This window comes from Scardinius erythrophthalmus (assembly GCF_964197995.2).
Source record: "Scardinius erythrophthalmus genome assembly, chromosome: 16".
In the NCBI taxonomy this organism is placed as follows: Eukaryota; Metazoa; Chordata; class Actinopteri; order Cypriniformes; family Leuciscidae; genus Scardinius; species Scardinius erythrophthalmus.
The window spans coordinates 35666915-35689131 of NC_138236.1; the positions used below are offsets into that span (position 1 = coordinate 35666915).

Here is a 22217-nt window from a genome sequence, read left to right on the forward strand (position 1 = left end):
GAGCATAAAATAAATAAAAAAACCGAGGTACTAAATAATATTATAAGGTCTAAGGCTTGACCAAGCCACAGTGCAGAAGTTATGCTAGAATGACGGTGAATATTTTCATGTTAAGCTCCAATCCTAGATTAATATGTTACAATTGTAAGGATATGTAACATTGTATGTAATACGCAATTGTTGCAAAATGTATCAATCTGTTTGACCTACAGTACCAATGGAGATCTGGAGACTTTCACAGACCACAACATGTGGGTGAACTTTCCCTTTAGAGATGCATGAAGACAAAACAACAATCGCTGATGCTCACATTCACCTCTTTATTGCATGCCACTGCAAATATCTTCTCTTAACATTAAGCAAACATGACTAAGAGGTATTCAAAGAAAGAACAATAATCTTTTTTTTTAAACTATAGTGCCAATCATATTGTGATAATGACTTAAACATAATAAAGTATAATTACACCCAGCCCCAAATGAGAATGTTATTAATGTGGATTGCATGAGGAAGCAAAATATAAAATGCACATTTGTAAATCTCAGCTCCTTTCGTCGTGCACAAGTTTCTTTTAAACCAGCGGCCTCGAACAGACCTCGTGAGCAGCCTAATAAAGTCTTTATTGCTTTTCACGGCTGATTGGATTTTCTTCATCTTGTCACAATGGGTGAGTTTTATGTGTGTGTGCCTAGCCTCCATAAGACAGACAGACACACACACACACACACACACACACACACACACACACACACACACACACCTGTGAGATGTAGATCACTGCACCACAGGATCATCAAGAAAGAAGAGATACAAACATCCTTTGGCACATGCGGCGACTCTTCGGAGCTGAGAACAACAGATTACACTTCACGTTCCAGTCTTTTCTTAAGAGAAAACAGCTAAATGAATGAAAAAAGTGCACAGAAAGAAAAAGCAAGCAGTCTAGGAGAACAAGTGTGCATTGGAAAGCAGGACACGGCTTGAGATGCAGCTTAACACTGCTTGAAACTTAAGCGTGATGTGATGTGATGTGATGGGTGTTACGGTAGCGCTGTGCTAGTATCAGCGTTTGTTCCAGGTGGGGGTGGCGATTGGACCTTGTGGAGCTCTTTCCACCAAGATCAGCTCCTCTGGGTTATTAACGGCCTTGTAATGGAGTAACAGGTCCTGAATGGCTCGTTCTTCAATCTAAAGTAAAATGAGAAAAACGGAATTGAAGGGTAAATGACAAAAATATAAAAAAGAAATCTAGTGTAATACACATTTGCACAGTTCGTAGAGGCTGATCAAAGCTGAATTTCCAGCATCATTACTCCAGTCTTCAGTGTCACATGATCCTTCAGAAATCATTCTAATATGATGATTTGATGCTCAACAAACATTTATTATTATTATCAATGTTGAAAACAGTTGTGCTGCTTCATATTTATGTAGAAAACGAGATACATTTTTCTCAGGACCCTTTAGAAAGTTCAAATGAACAGCATTTATTTGAAATGGATATATTTTTGCAACAATGTAGTCTTTACTGTCACTCAACAGTGTCTTTTTCATAGTTTTACAATTTTATAACAATTTTATCCAAAGTTGAGATTTAAATACGACGTCAAGCGGTGTAAAGCTAAACGTACATATTTCCTTTTTAGTGTACATATCTTAATCATTATCATTCAAAAGTAGAAAACGTTTGAAGTAGCTTGGATTTTTAACCATTTATATCACGCTGTTTCCTCGCAGTTATACCATTTGACAACCTGAACTAACTAATGTCATTGCCAGGTTAAAGTTCCTGTTTTTAAGTCACATGCATTTACATTTACATTTATTAATTTAGCTTTTATCCAAGGCGACTTACAAATGAGAACAATAAAAGCAATTAAACTAACAGGATGACAACAGTATGAAAGTGCTATGACCTAACGCAGTACATGTAAAATTATTATTATTTTTTTTTTTAACATGCAGATAATGCCGAATCTCGTGACCTGTATGAGTGCTAGCGGCTTCTCGCGGCTGCGGATCAGTGCCGCCTCCTGTTTTCTCTCCTCCTCCACAATGGAGGCAAACGTAGAGGTGGACGGAGGGCTTCCGGCTGCTCTCAGCACCCAAGGGCTGATGGGAAGAAGAAAAAACACAAGAGAGAACAAGGTTCAATGCTGAGTAACTTCCTCCGAAGCGGAATAACGAAGTTGCTTCGAATGCTTCAATTGACTCAGGCGTGTGAATTGTGAGGAATTTAACCTGCTTCTTTTTCCACTGTTTCTTAATGATTCAGCAAACGACAGAAAACAGGATCGTCACAACAACGGCTCTGACACTTATATTGCGCACACACACACACACACACACTGTATATATATATATACACATATATGTACGCACACATATTATATAAACATTATTATCATACATGCGTTTAATCCCGATTAATCGATTTGAAAGCCCTATTTACTTCCTAAATCCCATCTCAAGCTCAACCAGTTGAACAATACCAGCATAGACATGAAACTGCTCTTAATTCTTTCAAATAAATAAAGTTGCATAAATTATTCCCTAGCTTTTAACGGGAGATGGTTACATTAAGAACACACATTTTAACATTAGATGATTAGATGTAAAATGTTTATGTAAAATCCACTACTGTTTTATATAGAATTGTTCTATAGTCTATACAGTATTCATTTCAATTACATCAGAAGTAACTAATTAAATTACAGAGAAATGAAGAGTAATCCCTTACATTACTTTTTCAAGGGGAAAGTAATTACACTGGTTGTGTTTTAATTTATTATTTTTAAATTTAATATAAAATATTTAATGCTCATTATTTTTTACATTTTTGCTCATTTACATTCTTCCACGATGTCTACAGAACAATGTTTGATTTGACTGACTTTTATGTTAAATGCGATTAATTTATTTGACAGCACTAGTAATAAGTAATGCATTTCTTTTCAGAGAGTAATTGTTACAGTAATGTCACGGTTGGAGATGTACTTCGTAGCTAGAAATTATTTACATCTGTAACTCACCCAACACTGTACACAACACAAAAACACCAAAGGTAAAACAACCGCTTTCCACACACTGATTTCAGCCTGCCTTCTCATCGCGCTCGTAAACACAGGTGACGTCGAGCCCCAGGGATGAGTGTGTTTGTGACAAAGTGTGCCCTTATCAATATAGATTACAATCACAGACGGGCTGCTGATAAATATTCAGACCTCTGCTCGAGCGCTGGACTCATAAACACAGGCCCAGCGGGCAGCTGATGTGACCGAGAGACGCCGGGCCCAGGGTCAGGTCAGATCAGTGCTGACACATGATGGAGGAGGACACGTCACACTGGACGTCCTGGAGAGCAGAGCATCCCAGAAAACACCACAGATAAGCACCTCTCGTGCACCACATATAGTAGACGGACGTCCTGTTGCATTCGGGTCCGTTTTTACCCGGAAGAGGTACATGAAATGTCTTTAAAAATTCCATAGTTTCTGGTTCAAAGATTTTTTTTAAGTGTGTTAAGACTGTCAAAATACACTTTTTTTCTTTTCTTTATTATTATTTTTTTCCACAGAAATAAAACGAAAAATTTAATTGTTACACCTTTTGCTTTCAGGTCCGTGTCTTTACACATGAAATTATGCTGTTTTTTTGTTTTTTTTTACATTAGATTTGTCTCAAATTACTTCTGTAAAATACATTTAGCGTTTTTCCTACACTGACACGCACATCATAAACAATAATTCAGAAAAATAAATAAATCAAATAATGTCTTAATGTTGAAATAATAAAAGTTCATCCAAGTAAAATGAATATATTTCGTTTGAGAGTACATTTCAGAGTAATATTGATGTTGTATTGGTGTTGTTTTGTTAGAAAAAGAATATGTAGGTTTCATAAATTTAGGCGGTCATGAGTTATACGTTTCATATGAATTTAAGTTAATTGAAGTCAATGGTGCTCATACTGGAAATTCTACTATTACATGCTCTTATAAATGTCATCTAACGATATATTCAAATACAATTTCTCATAAATATTGATAACTTGTTTTGCATCACACTGGGTTTTGCTGTCATTCTTGAAAAATTTGAAATTAAAAATAATTTCTCAATTTCTTTTATTAATACAAGGGGGTATATGAGTAATAGCATGGAAAAAAAACATGGTAACAAGCCCAACTTTAAAACCTTTTTTTCTGCATTCACTTATTAATGATAAGTTACTGATTTAGATAAAACATGGTTTTGAAAATATTAAGTTGTGACTTTTATAAGCTTTCGGTCCACCGGCTCCAAGCTGAAGGTATATACTGTTTTTTAAATGCATTAGGAGGGTTAAATGCCACTCTAAATCAGGGCTATTCAATTGGCGGCCAGCCAATCATCTCCATGCGGCCCGACAGCACCAACCTCCCTCCTCCTCTTTTCCTGGCGATGCGGCTAATTCAGTTTAATACTCGCTCCAATTGACCTGAGAAACGTTTTACGTGCGAATATTTTAGCAGTTATTCTATGTGTCCCGAATTTATGTCGACTGAACCAGCGATACCAATTCGTGAATGAATCATTCTTTTGGTTTGATTCTAAACGCGCTTGCATAACGGTCTAAAATTCGGATTCATTCGGACTGCTCCGTCACTGAATCATCTGAAGCGGATTCTCGGTCAGTACAGTAACAACAAATAGCGATGTTTTCAGTTGTTTCACTAGTTGTTTCAACACGGCCCAGCACGGGAGTTGCGTTTACTCCCGGTCACTATATTAAACAGCGTTGCGACAACCAGTAAGCGTTTCAGTTCGACAGAGATGTTTCGGATGAAACAGTCTCAACATTCCCAACAAGACTGATGAGGAAAGCAGGAGAAACATTGTGGCATGAATGAAATTAGAAGACTTTAAATCCCCTAATCACCCTTACAAACATTTACCATGAATGTACTGTAGTAAATTACCATGGGTTGGGCAGAAATGTATGAATACTATGTAGTAATAAATAAATATTGTAAATATATATACTATAATATTATATAATAGTAAATATAGTGTTTTATATTGCATTAGATTTATTAGGTGGGTAGAGGAATATAATTAATGTTTGTTATGAAATTATGTCAGTTTCTTTGTAAAGGTGCGTATAGTTTTTAACTTGTGTTTAGGCATTTTTTATACAGTGGGAGCGAGTAGCCTGTGGTTATCAAGTCTCACTGTCAGAATATTTTCATTTAAGCATAACTATTATAAATAAAATAATTATTATTTCTCACCAACAGCTATAAGTTTGTATAAATAATTTATTTGTTCCATGGAAAAGAGTTGTACACAGCTGTAAATTATCAAGTTTTTATTTATTATGGTTTTATATATTTGCATACTGTTGGGTATCACATTTCCAAGTAAATAGGCCTACCACACTTTTTTAGGGTTACTTTAACTTATTTATTGAAACTGTTATGTTTCAATAAATAAGCTAAACCCCCAAACCAACCCACCGGCCCACCTCAACTTTTCGATTTGATAATGCGGCCCTCGAATGAAACTAATTGAATAGCCCTGCTCTAAATCAACTGAACTTCAGACGACACTGGGTTTGCATAATAACACAGTGTACTAACCGCGACAAAGCAGATAGTGCCAAGACATAATCACTCTGGTTTCCATTTCAATAATTTCCAGATGAATATTTCAACACTCTATCGGTTGAAATCGTGTGTGTGTGTGGGGGGGGGGTCTTACTAACCCAAGAACAAAAACATCCGTTACTTCTTTGAGAAATCAGCAAATTAAAAGTATCAGCCTAGAATCACACCTAGAGAACACACCAGTAAAATGTCAACAGATGAACTGTAACCATATATAGACAGTATAAGAAGTGGACAGAGCCATCTCATTGGAACTCAATTGAGACAAGTGAAGCCCATTTTTAGCGATTTTTTAGCGATTTTAGGACTTCCGTTCCTGACGCGCAGACTCAAACCGACTCAAACTGAGCTTGACGACGTAGATGTGACGTGAGCAACCCGACTGTCTTCTAGTAGCTGTGCCGAGAGAAATCTGAATCATTCCCTTCCCGAATCTTGCAGAGACGGAGAGCGTGAGTAGGAGCTGTCCATGAGCTAGGAGCAGGAGAAACTTTTGCTAGGTATTCTGATTAATTATTTTGTCATTTTGCCTCCACGTCCTCCCGATTGCCCGCGAGCGTCTCCTCCCGTCCATACGGTAATCTCTCTACTGTGCGACAGAGAGTCGCGTGGTTATGACGCAATCGTTAGCCTATTTTTACAAAAACTGCTTCTACGGGGCCATAACATAAGCTACAAGGTAATGGAGCATTTTATACATTGTCGTGTTTCTTTAGAAATAAATAATGGACAAATGGAGTCTTCAAACGCCTCAGATGTAAAGTTATTCGCTGTCAAAGTGACACCAAAATGAATGGGAGTCAATGGGATGCTAACAGCAGGTGAAGTTCTGCTACAAGATGGTGGCACGCGGCCGGCTTCAACTTCCGGTCGACTTCCTTCGCGCTTGACTGTAACATGTGGCTTCAGTCCTCACTGACTACAGCATCTCAGTCACATGACCGATCACTCACAGGCCTCGTTATGAAGAAGCATTACAGCGCCATCTAGTGGAACATACAACTGAACAAGAATCAGAATAACACCTAATCTCACACACAAGGTCTGATCCAAAAACTGGTGAGTGTTCAGTTCAGTTCAGTTCAGTTTATTTGTCATTGTTACAGGATAACAACGAAATGTTGTTAGAGCAAAAACAGACAGGCATATAGTTTTAAGTTGTCCACCCATTTGCCTTATCAATATATGTCCCCATAAATTAAATTACCCATACCTAATTTAACACCCCATAAAGTGCTATGTCCAGTAAAGTGCATGGTGCAATTAATACATCTAATAGAGGTAAGGTTGTTGGAGTGTTTTTGCAGCAATGCAAAGTCCAGGTCACAGATATTGAGGGTGTAGGGACAGAGACATTATGTCACAGAGGGATGTCCGATGGGGAATGGGAGGGTAGACTGCCCATTAAGCAGCCTGACTGCATGGGGGTAAAGACTGTTGGCCAGCCTGCTGGTTTTGGCCCTGATGAACCTATATCTTCTCCCCGAAGGCAGTAGTTGGAAGAGGTGAGTGTCTAGAAAAGCTGAAAATTAAGTTATCATCGGTGCACTACAAGCAGCCCGTTTCAAAGGGAGGCAGCGAAAGACACCTTATTTTGGCCATATTGTAAGGAAGCACTGCATGTGTGCTTCGGGAACACAGAACGCACAGAACTATTTTTGTGCTTGGAGAATTGTGGCGTTTCAATTCCAGATGATCGATATCCTTGTTGCTAAAATCGAATGACCATTAAGAAATGGTTTAAAGGTGCAATGTGTAATATTTCTGAGGATCTATTGACAGAAATGCAATATAAGATCCATAACTATGTTTTCAGTGGTGTATAAAGACCTTACTTAATGAACCGTTATGTTTTTTTTACCTTAGAATGAGTCTTTTATATCTACATAACCGAGTGCACCCCCCTTCTATGAAGGTCAACATATCGTGACGTCATGTTTCTACCGTAGCCGACAGCGAACAAACAGCGCTACAGAGTGCGCTTCGTCACTAACTTGAATGAGAAGCAGCAGAATACTCAGGTTGTCCCTGACTCTGCAAACGTGGAGAAAACATGCTGTCTGAACGACGCCTCGGACATCGTAACATTAGCTATTTCCCCTTACCTGCTGCTTTGATGCTCTTATCTTACACTAACTAGCATGGAAACAAGCTATGGTAAAGTCAGTGAATAAAAGACTAACACAATGATGAACAAGTAAAAAATAACAAATCGCAATATCATGTGGTTTTACTGAATATTTAAGTAAATATAATTTAATATAAAATATAATATAAAGAAACACCATTGCTTGACTTGCTACTACTCTCTGATGACTCAGACTTAGACGACGACATCTTCCGATCCTACGTCGGCCACCGTAGCTTCTCCTTCGAGTTTGCAAAGGGAGGGATAGGCAGTGAGTGACTGTGTTTGCAATTCGCAAACCTCACCACTAGATGCTGCTAAAAATTACACACTGCACCTTTAATAAAAGCGGGTAATTGAGTAATAGCATGGAAAAAACATGGTAACATGCAAAACTTTAAAACCTTTGTGCATTCACTCATTAATGATAAGTTACTGATTTAGATAAAACATGGTTTTGAAAATATTAAGTTGTGACTTTCATAAGCTTTCAGTCCACCGGCTCCAAGCTGAAGGTATATACTGTTTTCTTTTTTTTAATGCATTAGGAGGGTTAAATGACACTCTAAATCATCTGAACTTCAGACGACACTGGGTTTGCATAATAACACAGTGTACTAACCGCGACAAAGCAACTAGTGCCAAGACACGGTCACTCTGGTTTCCATTTCAATAATTTCCAGATGAATATTTCAACATATTCTTGTTCTTACTAACCCAAGAACAAGAACATCCCGTTACTTTTTTGAGAAATCAGCAAATTAAAAGTATCAGCCTAGAATCACACCTAGAGAACACACCAATAAATGTCAACAGATGAACTGTAACATGTGGCTTCAGTCCTCACTGACTACAGCATCTCAGTCACATGACCGATCACTCACAGGCCTCGTTATGAAGAAGCATTACAGCGCCATCTAGTGGAACATATAACTGAACAAGAATCAGAATAACACCTAATCTCACACACAAGCTTCACAGAGAAAGCAATCCCAGAACGCACTTTTTGTGAACAGAGAACGCACAGAACTATTTTTGTGCTTGGAGAATTGTGGCGTTTCTATTCCAGATGATCAATATCCTTGTGCTAAAATCGATGTCCATTAAGAAATGGTTTAAGAAGTCTTGTGTGGACTAATCTTGTGTACCTAGCTAAAAGGTAAAGCATGTCAAGCGATCAATAAGTTTATGGTGACGTTTAGGGGTGGGTAAATACCACTACAATAACACAATGTGCAACCACACATCATTCATTCAAGATCGCAACACTCTTCATTAAAGGGTCATTTCACCCATTTGAACATTGTTTTTTATTTAAAGTGGGTCATATATGTAGTCGAAATGTAAAATAATTTTTGAATTTGGTGCCTTCGTGACCGAGGAAAGACAAAAAATAATTTCAGGACGCATTTGTATGAAAGACAACAACTCCCACAATGCACCACATTGCACAGCTCCGCAAGCCACTCCCACTAATCCAGAAAGCGCATATCTGCCTATAAGAGAAATCACTCTTCCGACTACAAGGCTAGCTACTACCAGAGCTTGAAATTCATTTCACATTCACACAAAATGTCTAGTTAGTTGGCGAACTCATATAATGCATTACTCCTCGTTTGTATTTCTTTCGAAAAGGTGAATTATTGCATGGTACCTGGATGTTCAGTCAGAACATATGCGGAGCGAAACTTGGATAGTTCTCAACACAAACGTCCGTGTCCTCGTCTGATTCAGAGATTTCGTCCAGGAGAAATTGTCATCGTTGAAATTCTTTGCCGCAGACGGACTCTATCTCTGTGTTCGTAGCGGTTCGTAGCTGCATTGTGAGATCACCGGCGCCACCGGTCCGCCCTAACTCGAGCCAGTCCGGGCTCCTCGTCCGCGGCAGGCAGGTCTTCTGCCTCGGCTGCTCTTCGCTATAATGCGGCTTGTAAAGGTAGCCACAAACACCTGATTCAAGCATCAGACTTCCGAAATCCTCTTCTTCTATATCATATTGAGCACTCTCCTCCGCTATTGTCATAACTTTACATCTGTCTCCACAGCGCCTGTTAGCTTAGCTACAAACAAGATGGAGGATATTGCTTTCAGTTTCAGAGAGTAAAGTCCCACCCACTGATCTGTAATAGGTCTGTAGCGTGAGCGCGCCCCACCCTGGGAAAGATGAGAAACTAGTGTCTGTAGTCTTAACAGAAATCCCCCCCTCTAACACTTCCTCCTACAATGACGCAAAATGACGACTTTTGCGTCATTGTAGGAGGAAGTGTAAGAGGTAAATAACAGATTTCTCCCATCTCAGGGGAAAATGAGAGAGTGTTGCACGACCATTCAATAGTATGACTGGGTTTCTAACAATGCAAAGCTTAATGCAAATGGGTGAAGTGTCCCTTTAAAGCACATGAGAAATTTGTTCATGTATTTGTTGATGTCAGTTTTTTTCTCTGGGTTAAAACTTTTAACCCAGTTGTTCTGTGATAATATGAATATTTGTAACACAGAGATAACGACACTGTGTGTTTGTGAAGCTGTTTCATACCTACACATGACAACTGCTCTCTCTGGGTCAGCGCCAACACAGATCACAGAATGTTTCGCTGTGATTTTGTCAAAGGTTTAATAGACACAGGCGAATCGATGTCATTTAGGAATGAGAACACGATTTTTTAACAATTAATCGTGCATCTCTATTGTGTTTATTTATTATTTTCATACTTTTATACCCAGCTGAGTGAAACGACACTTGCGTCTGCTGTTTGTGTGGCAGGCTTTCTGCTGCTGTCATACCTTACATACGTCTTGTTGAACTAATGATGACGTCATCAGCTAAAGAGCAAGCACAGGTTTCTTTACTTCCTTAACAAGAGCGCACCGAGTCACGCCACAGTTCCAGTGCATCTGAACTCAACTTTCACTTTAACAACAATTTCATGCGAAACATGCCATATTTCAAACCAAACTGCGGGTGTGAAAGCATCATCGGACTTCTGACTTTGCGAACCCATTTCCAGTTTAGTGTGCCATACGCATCCATCATTTAGTGAATGGATAATGTGCACTGAATGAGATGTTCCTCACCCCGCGGGTTTATCCGGGTCGCTGCCCTCGGCACATTTAAAGGTCACTCTTTTGGCACACAAGGGCGGTCCTGCAGTGGCCACTGGACTGCTGGCCTTCACTGGGGAAACTGGAGAGGGTTTTCCACGCTGTTCCTCCTCCACTAAAAGATCCCGGAAGGAACAGGAAGAGGGCGGGGACTGAACTGCTGTCGACCTGACAACACAATGATGCAAGGTGAGTGAGGAACTGACAACAACGGTAGGACAAACATCATTAGACAATCACTGTTTCCAAATGACACAAAGGTAATGGCTCTGGCAAAATCCTTTTCACTAATTCCCCTTATACAGGGTGACACTTTGTGTATTTATGTTCCCACCTTTTATTTTTAAAATTGATGGTCTTGTACTTCTTAATGATAAAAAACTGAGATAAAATTGTTAGCAATAGTTTAGGCACTATTTAATGCATTAGGTATCACTGATCTAGCTATAAATATGCTATTTATACAACATATTAAATGTTAAAATGTATTAGTATCAGATTTATTAGTTTAATAAGGTTGTTCACACACTTGTAGTTCGGTTCACTTGGTCCAGACCAAAAAAACAACAACATTTAGTCCTGGTCTGCTTAGCGTTCACATTGGCATTTTATCACCGAACCTAAAGATACCGAACCTAAAGGCATAGGGATGCATTCACAACCTGGTCGGCTTTTATTACATATATTTCGCAACAGAACAATACTGTGTTCTGGGATAAATGCGCTCACTGTATGTGCATGGCTACATATGATGTTATTCTGACATCAGGGGACGCGGTTCTGATGCCTGTAATGAACTCAGACGGGCAACATCGAGACTATGACGAGAAAAAACCGGTACTTGAGCATTCTGTCCTTTATAGAGTCACATGTTTATGACATCATGTCCGTCCGTACCGCACCAGAGTTCGTTAGGACCGAGACCCATCTTTTCAGCGTCTCGGTCCGCTTGTTTGGTGGCTCCAAGGTTCAGATGGCAGCGTTCACACTTATTCACATGAACTGCACTAACAATCGCACCAGAGTTCATTTTAATCGAACCAAACATGCCAATTGTGAACACACCCTAAAACTTAAACCAAACCCAACAAAAAACATTGTTACTTGAAATAAAATAAATGTTAGCTGAAATAAAGTAAGATTCTTAAAGAAAAAAGATGTTCATGTGGTTTAACTTCCATCCATTCATTCTGCTTTTATCCTCTACAGGGTCACGGGGATGTTTTGTGCTTTGCTGGACTATAATGCGTCTTTGTAAATGGTTTGCATCTTCATTTGCTACTGACACCAGTTACACTTGCAGGGGGCAATGACTGAAAAGCGATTTGACCAGTAGTCTGCAGGCATTGTGCGAGAGATGATGGGATCAGAAATTGATCAAAGCAATGCAAACACGTGTACAGCGTTTAGAAGACACTTAATTATTCAGTAATATTATTCATTCAACTCCACCAATACTATCAATACTTGAATTGACTGAATAATGACACTATTGCGATATGAAGAGCTGCTTATAGCTGAATCAAATTTGCAACATTGATTTTACAGCATAATTTGAATTTGTCTCATATTTGATGAAGTTTGCATCACTGAATTTGTTATTTTCCTGTTTATTATTGTGAGGCTGCTATGAAACAATCTGTATTGTATAAAGTGCTGTATAAATAAAGGTGACTTCACTTGGCATATTATGTATGAGGACTGTAGAGAGCATGTCAATAGGAAAGCCAAGCCAAATTTAGAAATCCCAAAGAGGCCGTACTGTCACCCTACCGTTTTCCCATTTCTCAGGCATAATGGAATAAGGAAAGCAGAAAGTGATCAGGCTCTCACCAGGTCTTCACAGGTTTCACTGGAGGAACAGATGGTGGTGATTTCACAGACATGCTCTCCGTGCTTCCCTCTCTGGAGGCCAGAGCCATCATCTTCCTCTGCTTCTGAGACATCCTACTGGGAGTGACCGCGGCTTTACTGCTGCTCGATCTGGCATTTAAAAAAATAAATGAAGTAGAGACACTATAAGGAATAGTTCACTTAAAAATGAAAATTCTGTCATCATTTACTCACCCTCAAGTTGTTCCAAACATTTATTAATTTCTTTCCTCTGCTGAACACAAAATAATATATTTTGAAGAATGTTGGTAACCAAACAGTTGATGGACCCCATTGACTTCCATTGTATTTTTTTTCCCTACTATGGAAGTCAATAGGATCACCAACTGTCTTCTTTTGGGTTCAGCAGAAGAAAGAAATTCAAACAGGTTATTCCTTTAACTGTGTTCTGTGAACTACCATGACTTACGAGCTGGGACCTTTGGCTGTGGCACCCAGGGTCAGTGAGTTGGCCTCCATCTCCATGATGGCCCTGAGGTCCAGGACAGGAGCTGGTCTGGAGAGACTGAACATACATTCAGAATTACAGCGACACCAATGAAGAAGATCAACTGCTTGCGGTGACGGATATTTAAATCACCTTGCTTTGACTGTCGGGATGGGTTCAGGAGTGGAAGACTTAGTGGGAATGGGGCCATTTTTCAAAACAGGGTTGCCAGGAGGTGTCTTTAGTCCCACTGGTCCACGTCTCTCCTCCTACAAAAGACAATTTTTCTTAAATGGAGAGTTCACGCAACGATGAAAGTTCTGCCATCATTTACTCAGCCTAATGATATATGAGAACTCTCGCGGGAGGAAAAATGTTCAGAGAAAAATGACTTAAATTTTGGTACTTTCACAGCTATTTTATTACAAAAGATGTCCGACAGCAATGTTAGAATGTTTCTGTGTATCAAAGAATCCTGAAAACAGCACAACTGTTTTCAACATTGATAATAATTGAGCAGCAAATCATCATATTAGAGTGATTTCTGAAGGATCATGTGACACTGAAGACTGGAGTAATGATGCTAAAAATTCAACTTTGATTCAAAGGAATAAAGGAATATATTCACATAGAAAACAGTTCTTTTAAACTAATAATATTTCATAATATTGCTCACAATTCTACTGTATTTTTGATCAAATAAATGCAGAATAAAAGACTTCTAACCCCAAAATGTTGAACTATAGTGAATATAAAATAAAAAATAAAAACTTTAAAGGTCCCATGTTATGCCCCTTTTCACAAGATGTAAAATAAGTCTCTGATGTCCCCAGAGTGTGTATGTGAAGTTTCAGCTCAAAATACCCAACAGATCATTTTTTACAGCATGTTTAAATTGTCATTTTTTGGGCTCAGAAAAACGCGCTGTTTTAGTGTGTGCCCTTTAAATGCAAATAAGCTGCTGCTGGACGACCCAGGGGGCGGAGCTTCATGAGCTAGCGCTCAGTCTCTCAGGACAATTTCATCTCATGGAATGATGATAATATCAGAAACTCTCAGTAACAGTGTTCATTTCGAGTCGGACAATAATGCCTACAGAGTCAGAGTGCTGTATAGAGATGAAACAGGTATGGTTTAGTAGTTTAATTACGGTTATTATAACGTATTTGTCATCTGCTTGTATGTATCCATTATTTATTAATAGCCTACAAGTCTGCTGTCTGAATGATGATCAAACATACTGATGAGTTTAATAAAGTTTATTGTACATCACACAAAAGATGAAGCGTCAGTTTTACTTCAGAAAATCACCGTAAGAGCTGAGTAAACACACTAAGTTATACGAAGTGCGCATTCCTGTGGGCGGAGGTTAGTCAAAAAACGGTTCTAGTGACGTCATTAAAGAAGGAAGTAGAGGGATGTAGTCCAAACGGGCCGTTCGATGTAGTCAACTTCTGTTAAATAAAATATCTCGCTTGGCATTGAACTTTGAGCTTTATAATTTTACAGATATTATTTATATTCTAACAACAACATTACACACTAACTAAAGTTTGAAACATGGGATCACGAAGAACGGGACCTTTAAAAGGACGTAGCTGACATGATCAGAATCAGAATGTAGTAGTACATCTTTAAATTTTACTAATGGTATTGTTAAACTGTATATAAGTGTATAGAGTACAGTATATATTACACTAAGAATAATATCTTAATATTTAAATATTATATTACACCAAAAATAATTAACATTTTTGGAAATCATCTTGGGTTAAATATTACCCAATAAATAATATTATTGATATTAGTGAAACTGAAAACAACATTTAGTTTTTTTTTTTATATTAACCCTCTGGGGACCAAAAACGCGCCCGCGCGTTTTGCTCGTTTTTTTTTTTTGCAATGAAAATAAACACTAAATGCTCTGTTAATTTTGATCTTTCATTTTCGTGTAATACATCAATCGATCCTGTTCAGTTTCTATTTTTTTTCTGTATACTCATAAAAAAAATAAAGTGTTTTGCTTTTTGACAAATAAAGAAAAATTAACATGATGCGATTTCTGCCTTCTCTCTGTCAGTAAACTCCCATTTGAAACGCGTTCGAAAATGATCTATAACTCCGCGAAAATTCAGTCAAACAGGCAAACAGACCCACGGGCATAAAGCTTGAGATCACATCTTTTAAATGAAGTAATTTATATAAAAAACAAATATGCTCAGCTTCTGTAATCTGTATAAAAAGAGAGCGACTCCAGTCAAGCTCATTACGAGCCATTCAAAAGTAATGTGACCACTCCCCGGAGAGCGCGTGCTATTCAAATGCAAATTCTGAGAACCATTTCACACCTGTGAAACGCCCACATCAGCTGTAAACAAAGCGCGTCGCGATCGAGTGAGGCATAATATAGCCTACCTTATGGAGAAAAGATGTTGCTGATATGAGGAGCAATATATCCTGATATGAGGAGCAGATCCCGCTGAGGAGTGAGGTAGGTTGTTTTCTTTTCTCAAGTGTGGAATACGTTAGTGTAGGCCTATGCAAACCGCAAAAAGATGAATCGCATTTCTATAATATGACTCGCCTTTCTGTGAGATGAATGAAGGGTACATATTTGTAAAGACTGTTTAGCCTAAATATGAATCGCGCGTCTGTGTGTGAAAGAATAAACTGCTTTGCTATAGCCTACTGAGATGAGTAAAAATCGACTGGAATATGTTGAAATAAAATTTATTTGTATAAGCAACGTATTAAACTGCAAATTAGCATTTATATGCCCTAATATTTCATAAAAACAACGTTACAGTCAGTCACTTGTTGACTAGATTTGGGTACAGTTTTTAGGCTACTGTAGAATATACTGCCACATCAAATAAGCTTTTGTTTAGCAATTTCTGCTCATATCTAACGCGTTATATATATATATATATATATATATATATATATATATATATATATATAATTGTCAAAAATAAAGTCATAGACTAAGATGTTAGATGTTCCAATGTTGGCTATATTCAAACTAATGAATACATATGATAAAATGTAGGCCTATAATCTTTTTTATAAAGAAAGAGTACACTTGAAATATTGTTGAAATTGTAATTATTGTTGTAATTGTAACATTTTTTATAAAATAGCAAAACATATTTACAAGAGAGATGTAAGCGAAATCTTAAATGGTCAATATAAGTCTTCTTCTAAATACATCTTTTGTCCTTGCATTGTGGCTCAGTCAGTGTCACACCTGAATGAATGGCTAATTATGCAGAGTCATTATGCAGAGTGGGTGGGACATTGAAATCTAAGGTGTAAACTACTCCTCCCCCTCGCATATTGGCTTTCCAAGCAAAACCTGTTTTACACCATTTAAATCAATGTATTTTTTTTTTGTGAACGATAAAGCAAGACTATTTTCACATAATTTTGAAGCTAGAACTCAAAGGGATAACATCCATTAGTCAAAAGTCTTGTGGACACATATTTAATATGTGTTTTGTGGTCTTAATTCAGCAACTTTCATTTAAATTTTTTCCAATAACCACGCATAAACATTATTCTCTTAAAAATACAAACATCTACATACACGTTGCTCGCATATTATGGTAGCCCGGTTTGTGCTATATAGAGTGAATTTACACCTTAGCCATTAACATGTTTATAAATAACTGAAAAAAGCACAAATGTGAAGGCATGTCAGAACATCTCAAGGACCACAAAAACAGCTTGGTCCCCAGAGGGTTAAAGAATGAAATGTCTATACTATGGAGTATTGTGAGTTGATGGTAAAGTGTTGTGCTATTACCTGTGTATCAGGCCTGTCCTGGAAGATGGGGGACGGCAGGTCTCGAGGGCTGCCCACCTCCATATAACTGCCCTCCGAGTCAGACGTGATGAGCTCCTGCAGAGACTCCACTGAACTGGCCTTCACCGAACGACACAGACCTGGGGAAACACAACAGTCAACTAGATCCAGTCCAAACTAAGAGCATCTGTATTCAGGAAAACTACTGGAGTGATAGAAATGACTGAATCATTTACATTTGCTTTGTGGTCACATGATCTTCAGTGTACAGGGCACCATTTAGATCAGTGGTTCTCAACCTTTTTGTCTTAAAGGCCTTGATTGTACAACATTATATTCAGAGGCCCCTGATTCTAAACAATTCAACAACTGAAAATTCTTCTGTATGAATTTCTTTCTTCTGCTGTACACAAAAGACATTTTGAAGAATCAACAAACAGCTGATGGACCCCATTGATTTCCTACTATGGAAGTCAATGGGGTCCATCAACTGTCTGGTTACAGACATTCTTCAAAATATCCTTTTTTTTGTGATCAGCAGAAGAAAGAAACTCATTCAGGTTTGAAACAACTTGAGGGCGAGCAAATGATGACAGTATTTACATTTTTTGTGAACTACTCCTTTAATTTAAATAATTGTAATTAATCCCGCAACTCATATAGATGTTTGCTGAGGCCCCTGGTTTTTTAGATGAGGCCCCACTCAATTTAGATGATCAATATTCATTTTCGGAAGAAAGTGTGAGTGGTATTTATCTGTTGCGAGGGTATTTTGGGGTGGTTGCACACTGACCCAGCTCAAAAATGGCCACAGAGGGATTTGAATAACTCCCTATTCCTAAGTATAAGCAATATTAAAAGTGATGCTTGCCTTAGCAAACACAACTAATTAGTAGGGGTGTAACGATACCCTCATGTCACGATTTGATACATATTGAGAGACTAAACTCATGATATGATATTATTGCGATACTCCAAGACATATGGTAAAAGGGTAACAAAAAATGCACTGTTGATTAAAGGGTTAGTTCACCCAAAAATTTAAATTCTGTCAGTAGTTACTCATCCTCATGTTGTTCCAACCCCGTAAGACTTTTGTTCATCTTCGGAACACAAATTAATATATTTTTGATTAAGCGACAAGAATAGTTGAATAAAGTTGTCATTTTGGGGGGGGGGGGGGGGGTTTGCGCACAAAAAGTATTCTCGTCGCTTGATAAACTTATGGTTGAGCCACTGTAGTCACTTGGACTATTTTAACGATGTCTTTACTAATTTTCTGGGCCGGCAGATATTGATTACATAGAAGCCTATGGAGGAGTGAGACAGCTCTCAGATTTCATAAAAAATATCTTAATTTGTGTTCGGAAGACGAACGAAAGTCTTACGGGGTTGGAACAACATGAGGATGAGTAATTACTGACAGAATTTTCATTTTTGGGTGAACTAACCCTTTAAAATGCAAAAAAAAAAATTATATCTGAAATAATGTAGGCCACTTTTTACTGGTAACATAAGAGATTTGGCATTATCAGGACCCACAAATATTTTCCCATTGCATTATTATACATTATATTCAGCAATGCATATAATAGTTTAATTTCATTTTGGTTGAACTACAAACAATAAACATTGCCATTATCCCCGATACGCATTGTTGCATATTTGTATTGCGAAGTAACACGATATATTGTTACAGCCCTACAAGCAGGTCGGAGCGCATTAAGGGTTTTCTGTTAGAACGGTGTCGTGTTAGCGGCCCCTAAGTTAATAACTAATGATCTTTGCAACGGAAGTGAATCAATCAAAACTAACTTTAGCTGGACAATAACTTTATTCTAGAGCTGCTGTAAAGCCAAAACAATCTCTGTTACTGTAATTTCCCATTATCACTGTAAAGCTGCTTTGAAACAATCTATATTGTTAAAAGCTCTGTATAAATGAAGATGACTTGACTGACCTGTAGTGTTTGGGCTGTGTGTGACGTCAGTTGGAGAGCTCTGAATGACATCAGACAGGTTGTATCCGCCAAAGCTGTCAGAGCGGCGCCGAGGTTTCCTCTTAGCCCTCATTTTGGCCTTCTTCAGCAGGATATCACTAAGTTAAACACAGTGAGAACTCTTACAGATGGACAGTCCTTCATATCCAGATTACAGTGTTTCAGCAGGGCAGATTTCACACCTGGAGTGATCCGCTTCAGAGCCGCTCTTACAGTCCACAGCAGAGTCCCAGTCTCCGTCCTCATAGGCGCTGAGATCAGGAGCGTCGGCGTATGGTGTAATGAGGCGTCTCTGCATGGCGGGGATCTGATGGAGGAGTTCGCTGTCAGGATCTCTGTGCAAAGCTTTAATAACCCTGATAAGAACGATGATTTAAAACTTACCATCCTCCTGTACGCAGATGTTAGATCCCGGAGGACGTCATCACTCAGGATATCCAGCGATCTGATAGACAGAGAGACAGACACTTGAACAACATCTTTGATACTGTCATTACAATCTGTCATTAGAAAGCCACGTTTCTAGCATCTGTAAATCCGCATTCTTGCAAAAAAAATGCGTAATAATTAGTTCATGCGTTCATGACCTCAAGGCTAGATTATTGTAATGCTCTACTGGGTGGTTGCCCTGCACGCTTAATTAACAAACTACAGCTGGTCCAAAACGCAGCAGCTCGAGTTCTTACCAGAACCAGGAAGTATGACCATATTAACCCGGTTCAGTCAAAACTGCATTGGCTTCCTTTTAAACATCGTATAAATTTAAAAATCTTGCCAATTACTTACAAAGCACTAAATGGTTTAGCTCCGCAGTACTTGAGCGAGCTCTTAACGCATTATAGTCCTTCACGTCTATTGCGATCTCAAAATTCCGGCCAGTTAATAATACCTAGAATATCAAAATCGACTGCTGGCGGTAGATCCTTCTCCTATTTAGCACCAAAAGTTTGGAACAGTCTTCCTAACATTGTTCGGGAAGCAGACACACTCTGTCAGTTTAAATCTAGACTAAAAACACATCTCTTTATACATTTCTATAATTCAAATCAAATAAATGATTATTAGGCTGCATAGATTAGGTCAGCCGGAACCGGGAACACTTTCTATAACACCCGATATACTCGTTACATCATAAGAAGAATGGCATCTATGCTAATGTTAACTTTTCTGTTTATTCCGAGGTTTACTGAAGTCAGCCGGATCCGGGCCGTATCCTGATCAGATGAAGGACCAGCACCTGGACCCATCCATGACGCATCCATGAAGTGCCAGCCTCATCAGCCCTGTGAAGGCCTCATCGACACAACAGCCATCAGCACTGATCCTCAACAAACTCGTCTCCATATCGCTTGAAGTTCAGTTCACTTACGATAAGGATGTCATTACCTCGACAAAATGATCTTGTGGCCACAAAATATATTCTCACACTCCCACAAGTTATGTCATGACAACGATAAATCTAAACCCTTCCGGTCACCGTAGTAAAGGATCTCTGGGGGTTTAAGATTCTCGATCTTACTTGGACTCCAGCATTGCCGCCATGTTGAGGACGATGAACTGCAGGCAGGAGAGCTTGAGCTGATCAGCGTTGAACACGGTGGCGAACTCCAGCAACTCTGCTGCGTTCTTCAGCGTCACTGCACACAATACAACACTGAGAGATTACACTCGATATTTACAAGACGTGTCCAGGAATGAAGAAGCTTACTGGACGAAAGCATCTCATTTCCGTGTCTAGTTTGCACTGCAAGAATTTTAGACTATGTATAGTATGTTATATGCGATTTAATAATAACAAAAATCAAGTCAAGTGAAAGATAAAAGCTTAAAGGGGACCTATTATGCAAAATTCACTTTTGTATGGTGTTTGGACATAAATGTGTGTTGGCAGTGTGTGTACACAACCACCCTACAGTGATAAAAATCCACTCACTCCTTTTTTTTTAATCCCCATAAATCATAAGCAGTCTCTCCAAACGACCTGTTTTCAGAATGTGGCTTTAGTGACATCACTAAAGCCACAGGCCCCGCCCACAAGTGTTGACTGACACTGCAGTTATAACTTAGACCCGCCCCAATCGAGTTCACTGCGAGTTGTACACATCAGCCATTGCTGCAGCACTGCACTCACGAGAAGCGTCAAAGCATCTCCCAAGCGTTGAAGGTGTTGTAGCTGGATGCATTCATTCACATAGCTCTCTATTTACTCTTGAAATCTGCCAGCCACTGAAGACGAGGTGGATTCATTTTGTTTTCAAAGAAAATGCTCCCTCAACTCTACAGAAATTTATGTAAGTTACTTATGCACTTATACTGTTTACTCAGCTCTAACAGTGATTTTCTGAAGAAAAACTGATGCTTCATCTTTTGTGTGACATACAGTAAACTTTATTAAACTCATCAGTATATTTTGTGTCATCATTCAGACAATTCAGATCGTCAGACGGAGTCCTACAGCAGTCTTGCATTAATAGTGTATACAAGCAATGCCAAATAGGTTATAATCGTAATTAAACTAAACTATACCTGTTCCAACTCCATACAGCATATATTCTCTGACTCTGTAGGCATTTTTATGGTCGAAATGAACACCATTACTGTGACTGTCTGTTTTATTATTATCATCTTCCCTGTTCTGGCTCTGATCGCGGCTGCTTAGGCTCTGCCCCCTGTGCCGTGAACCAGCAGCTCATTAGCATTAAAGGAGAAGCACTAAAACAGTGTGTTTTTCACAGACCCAAAAAATGATGATTTAAACGTGCTGTAAATAAAATTCTGTTGGGTATTTTGAGCTAAAACTTCACATACACACTCTGGGGACATCAGAGACTTATTTTACATCTTGTGAAAAGGGGCATAATAGGTCCCCTTTAATAGTTATAGTTAACTTCCATGCAATTCAAAATTAAAGGGGCAGTCGTTCTTGGAAGCTATTGTTTCATCTCTAAACTTTACCAGAAATTTGATTTCTCTTGTTTTGTGTCGGTTCCTTTAAATGCAAATGAGCTGCTGCTCCCGGCACAGGGGGCGGAGCTACAACAGCTTGCATTCACACAGACATGCACTGAAAATTTCAACAACTTTTATGTTCAAACCGGAGTCAGACAATGATGAGAGACTCAAGAAGAAGTGACAACTTGTAGAAGCAACCGGTCATTTCTGTACGGTTAGTTGATGAATTTTTGTTGCTGATGTGTCTATCTTCTAGTCACTGATTAG

The 22217-nt window shown here is 38.6% G+C and overlaps 1 protein-coding gene across 1 annotated transcript in view; it reads right to left on the reverse strand.

Annotated features, from left to right (window-relative positions):
* Positions 1–300: 300 nt before the first annotated feature.
* The window catches only part of ibtk (inhibitor of Bruton agammaglobulinemia tyrosine kinase), a 47578-nt gene continuing 25661 nt past the window's right edge, over positions 301–22217 (reverse strand). Inside the window, exons 18-28 of the mRNA XM_081388082.1 lie at positions 20518–20635; positions 19383–19443; positions 19181–19305; positions 18960–19096; positions 17000–17139; positions 13348–13463; positions 13177–13272; positions 12708–12857; positions 10848–11042; positions 1986–2112; positions 301–1188 (exon numbers count right to left, since the gene is read on the reverse strand). Of these exons, the coding sequence (XP_081244208.1) occupies positions 1063–1188; positions 1986–2112; positions 10848–11042; positions 12708–12857; positions 13177–13272; positions 13348–13463; positions 17000–17139; positions 18960–19096; positions 19181–19305; positions 19383–19443; positions 20518–20635 (1391 nt within the window). The 3' untranslated portion in view covers positions 301–1062. The remainder of the gene's footprint in view (positions 1189–1985; positions 2113–10847; positions 11043–12707; positions 12858–13176; positions 13273–13347; positions 13464–16999; positions 17140–18959; positions 19097–19180; positions 19306–19382; positions 19444–20517; positions 20636–22217) is intronic.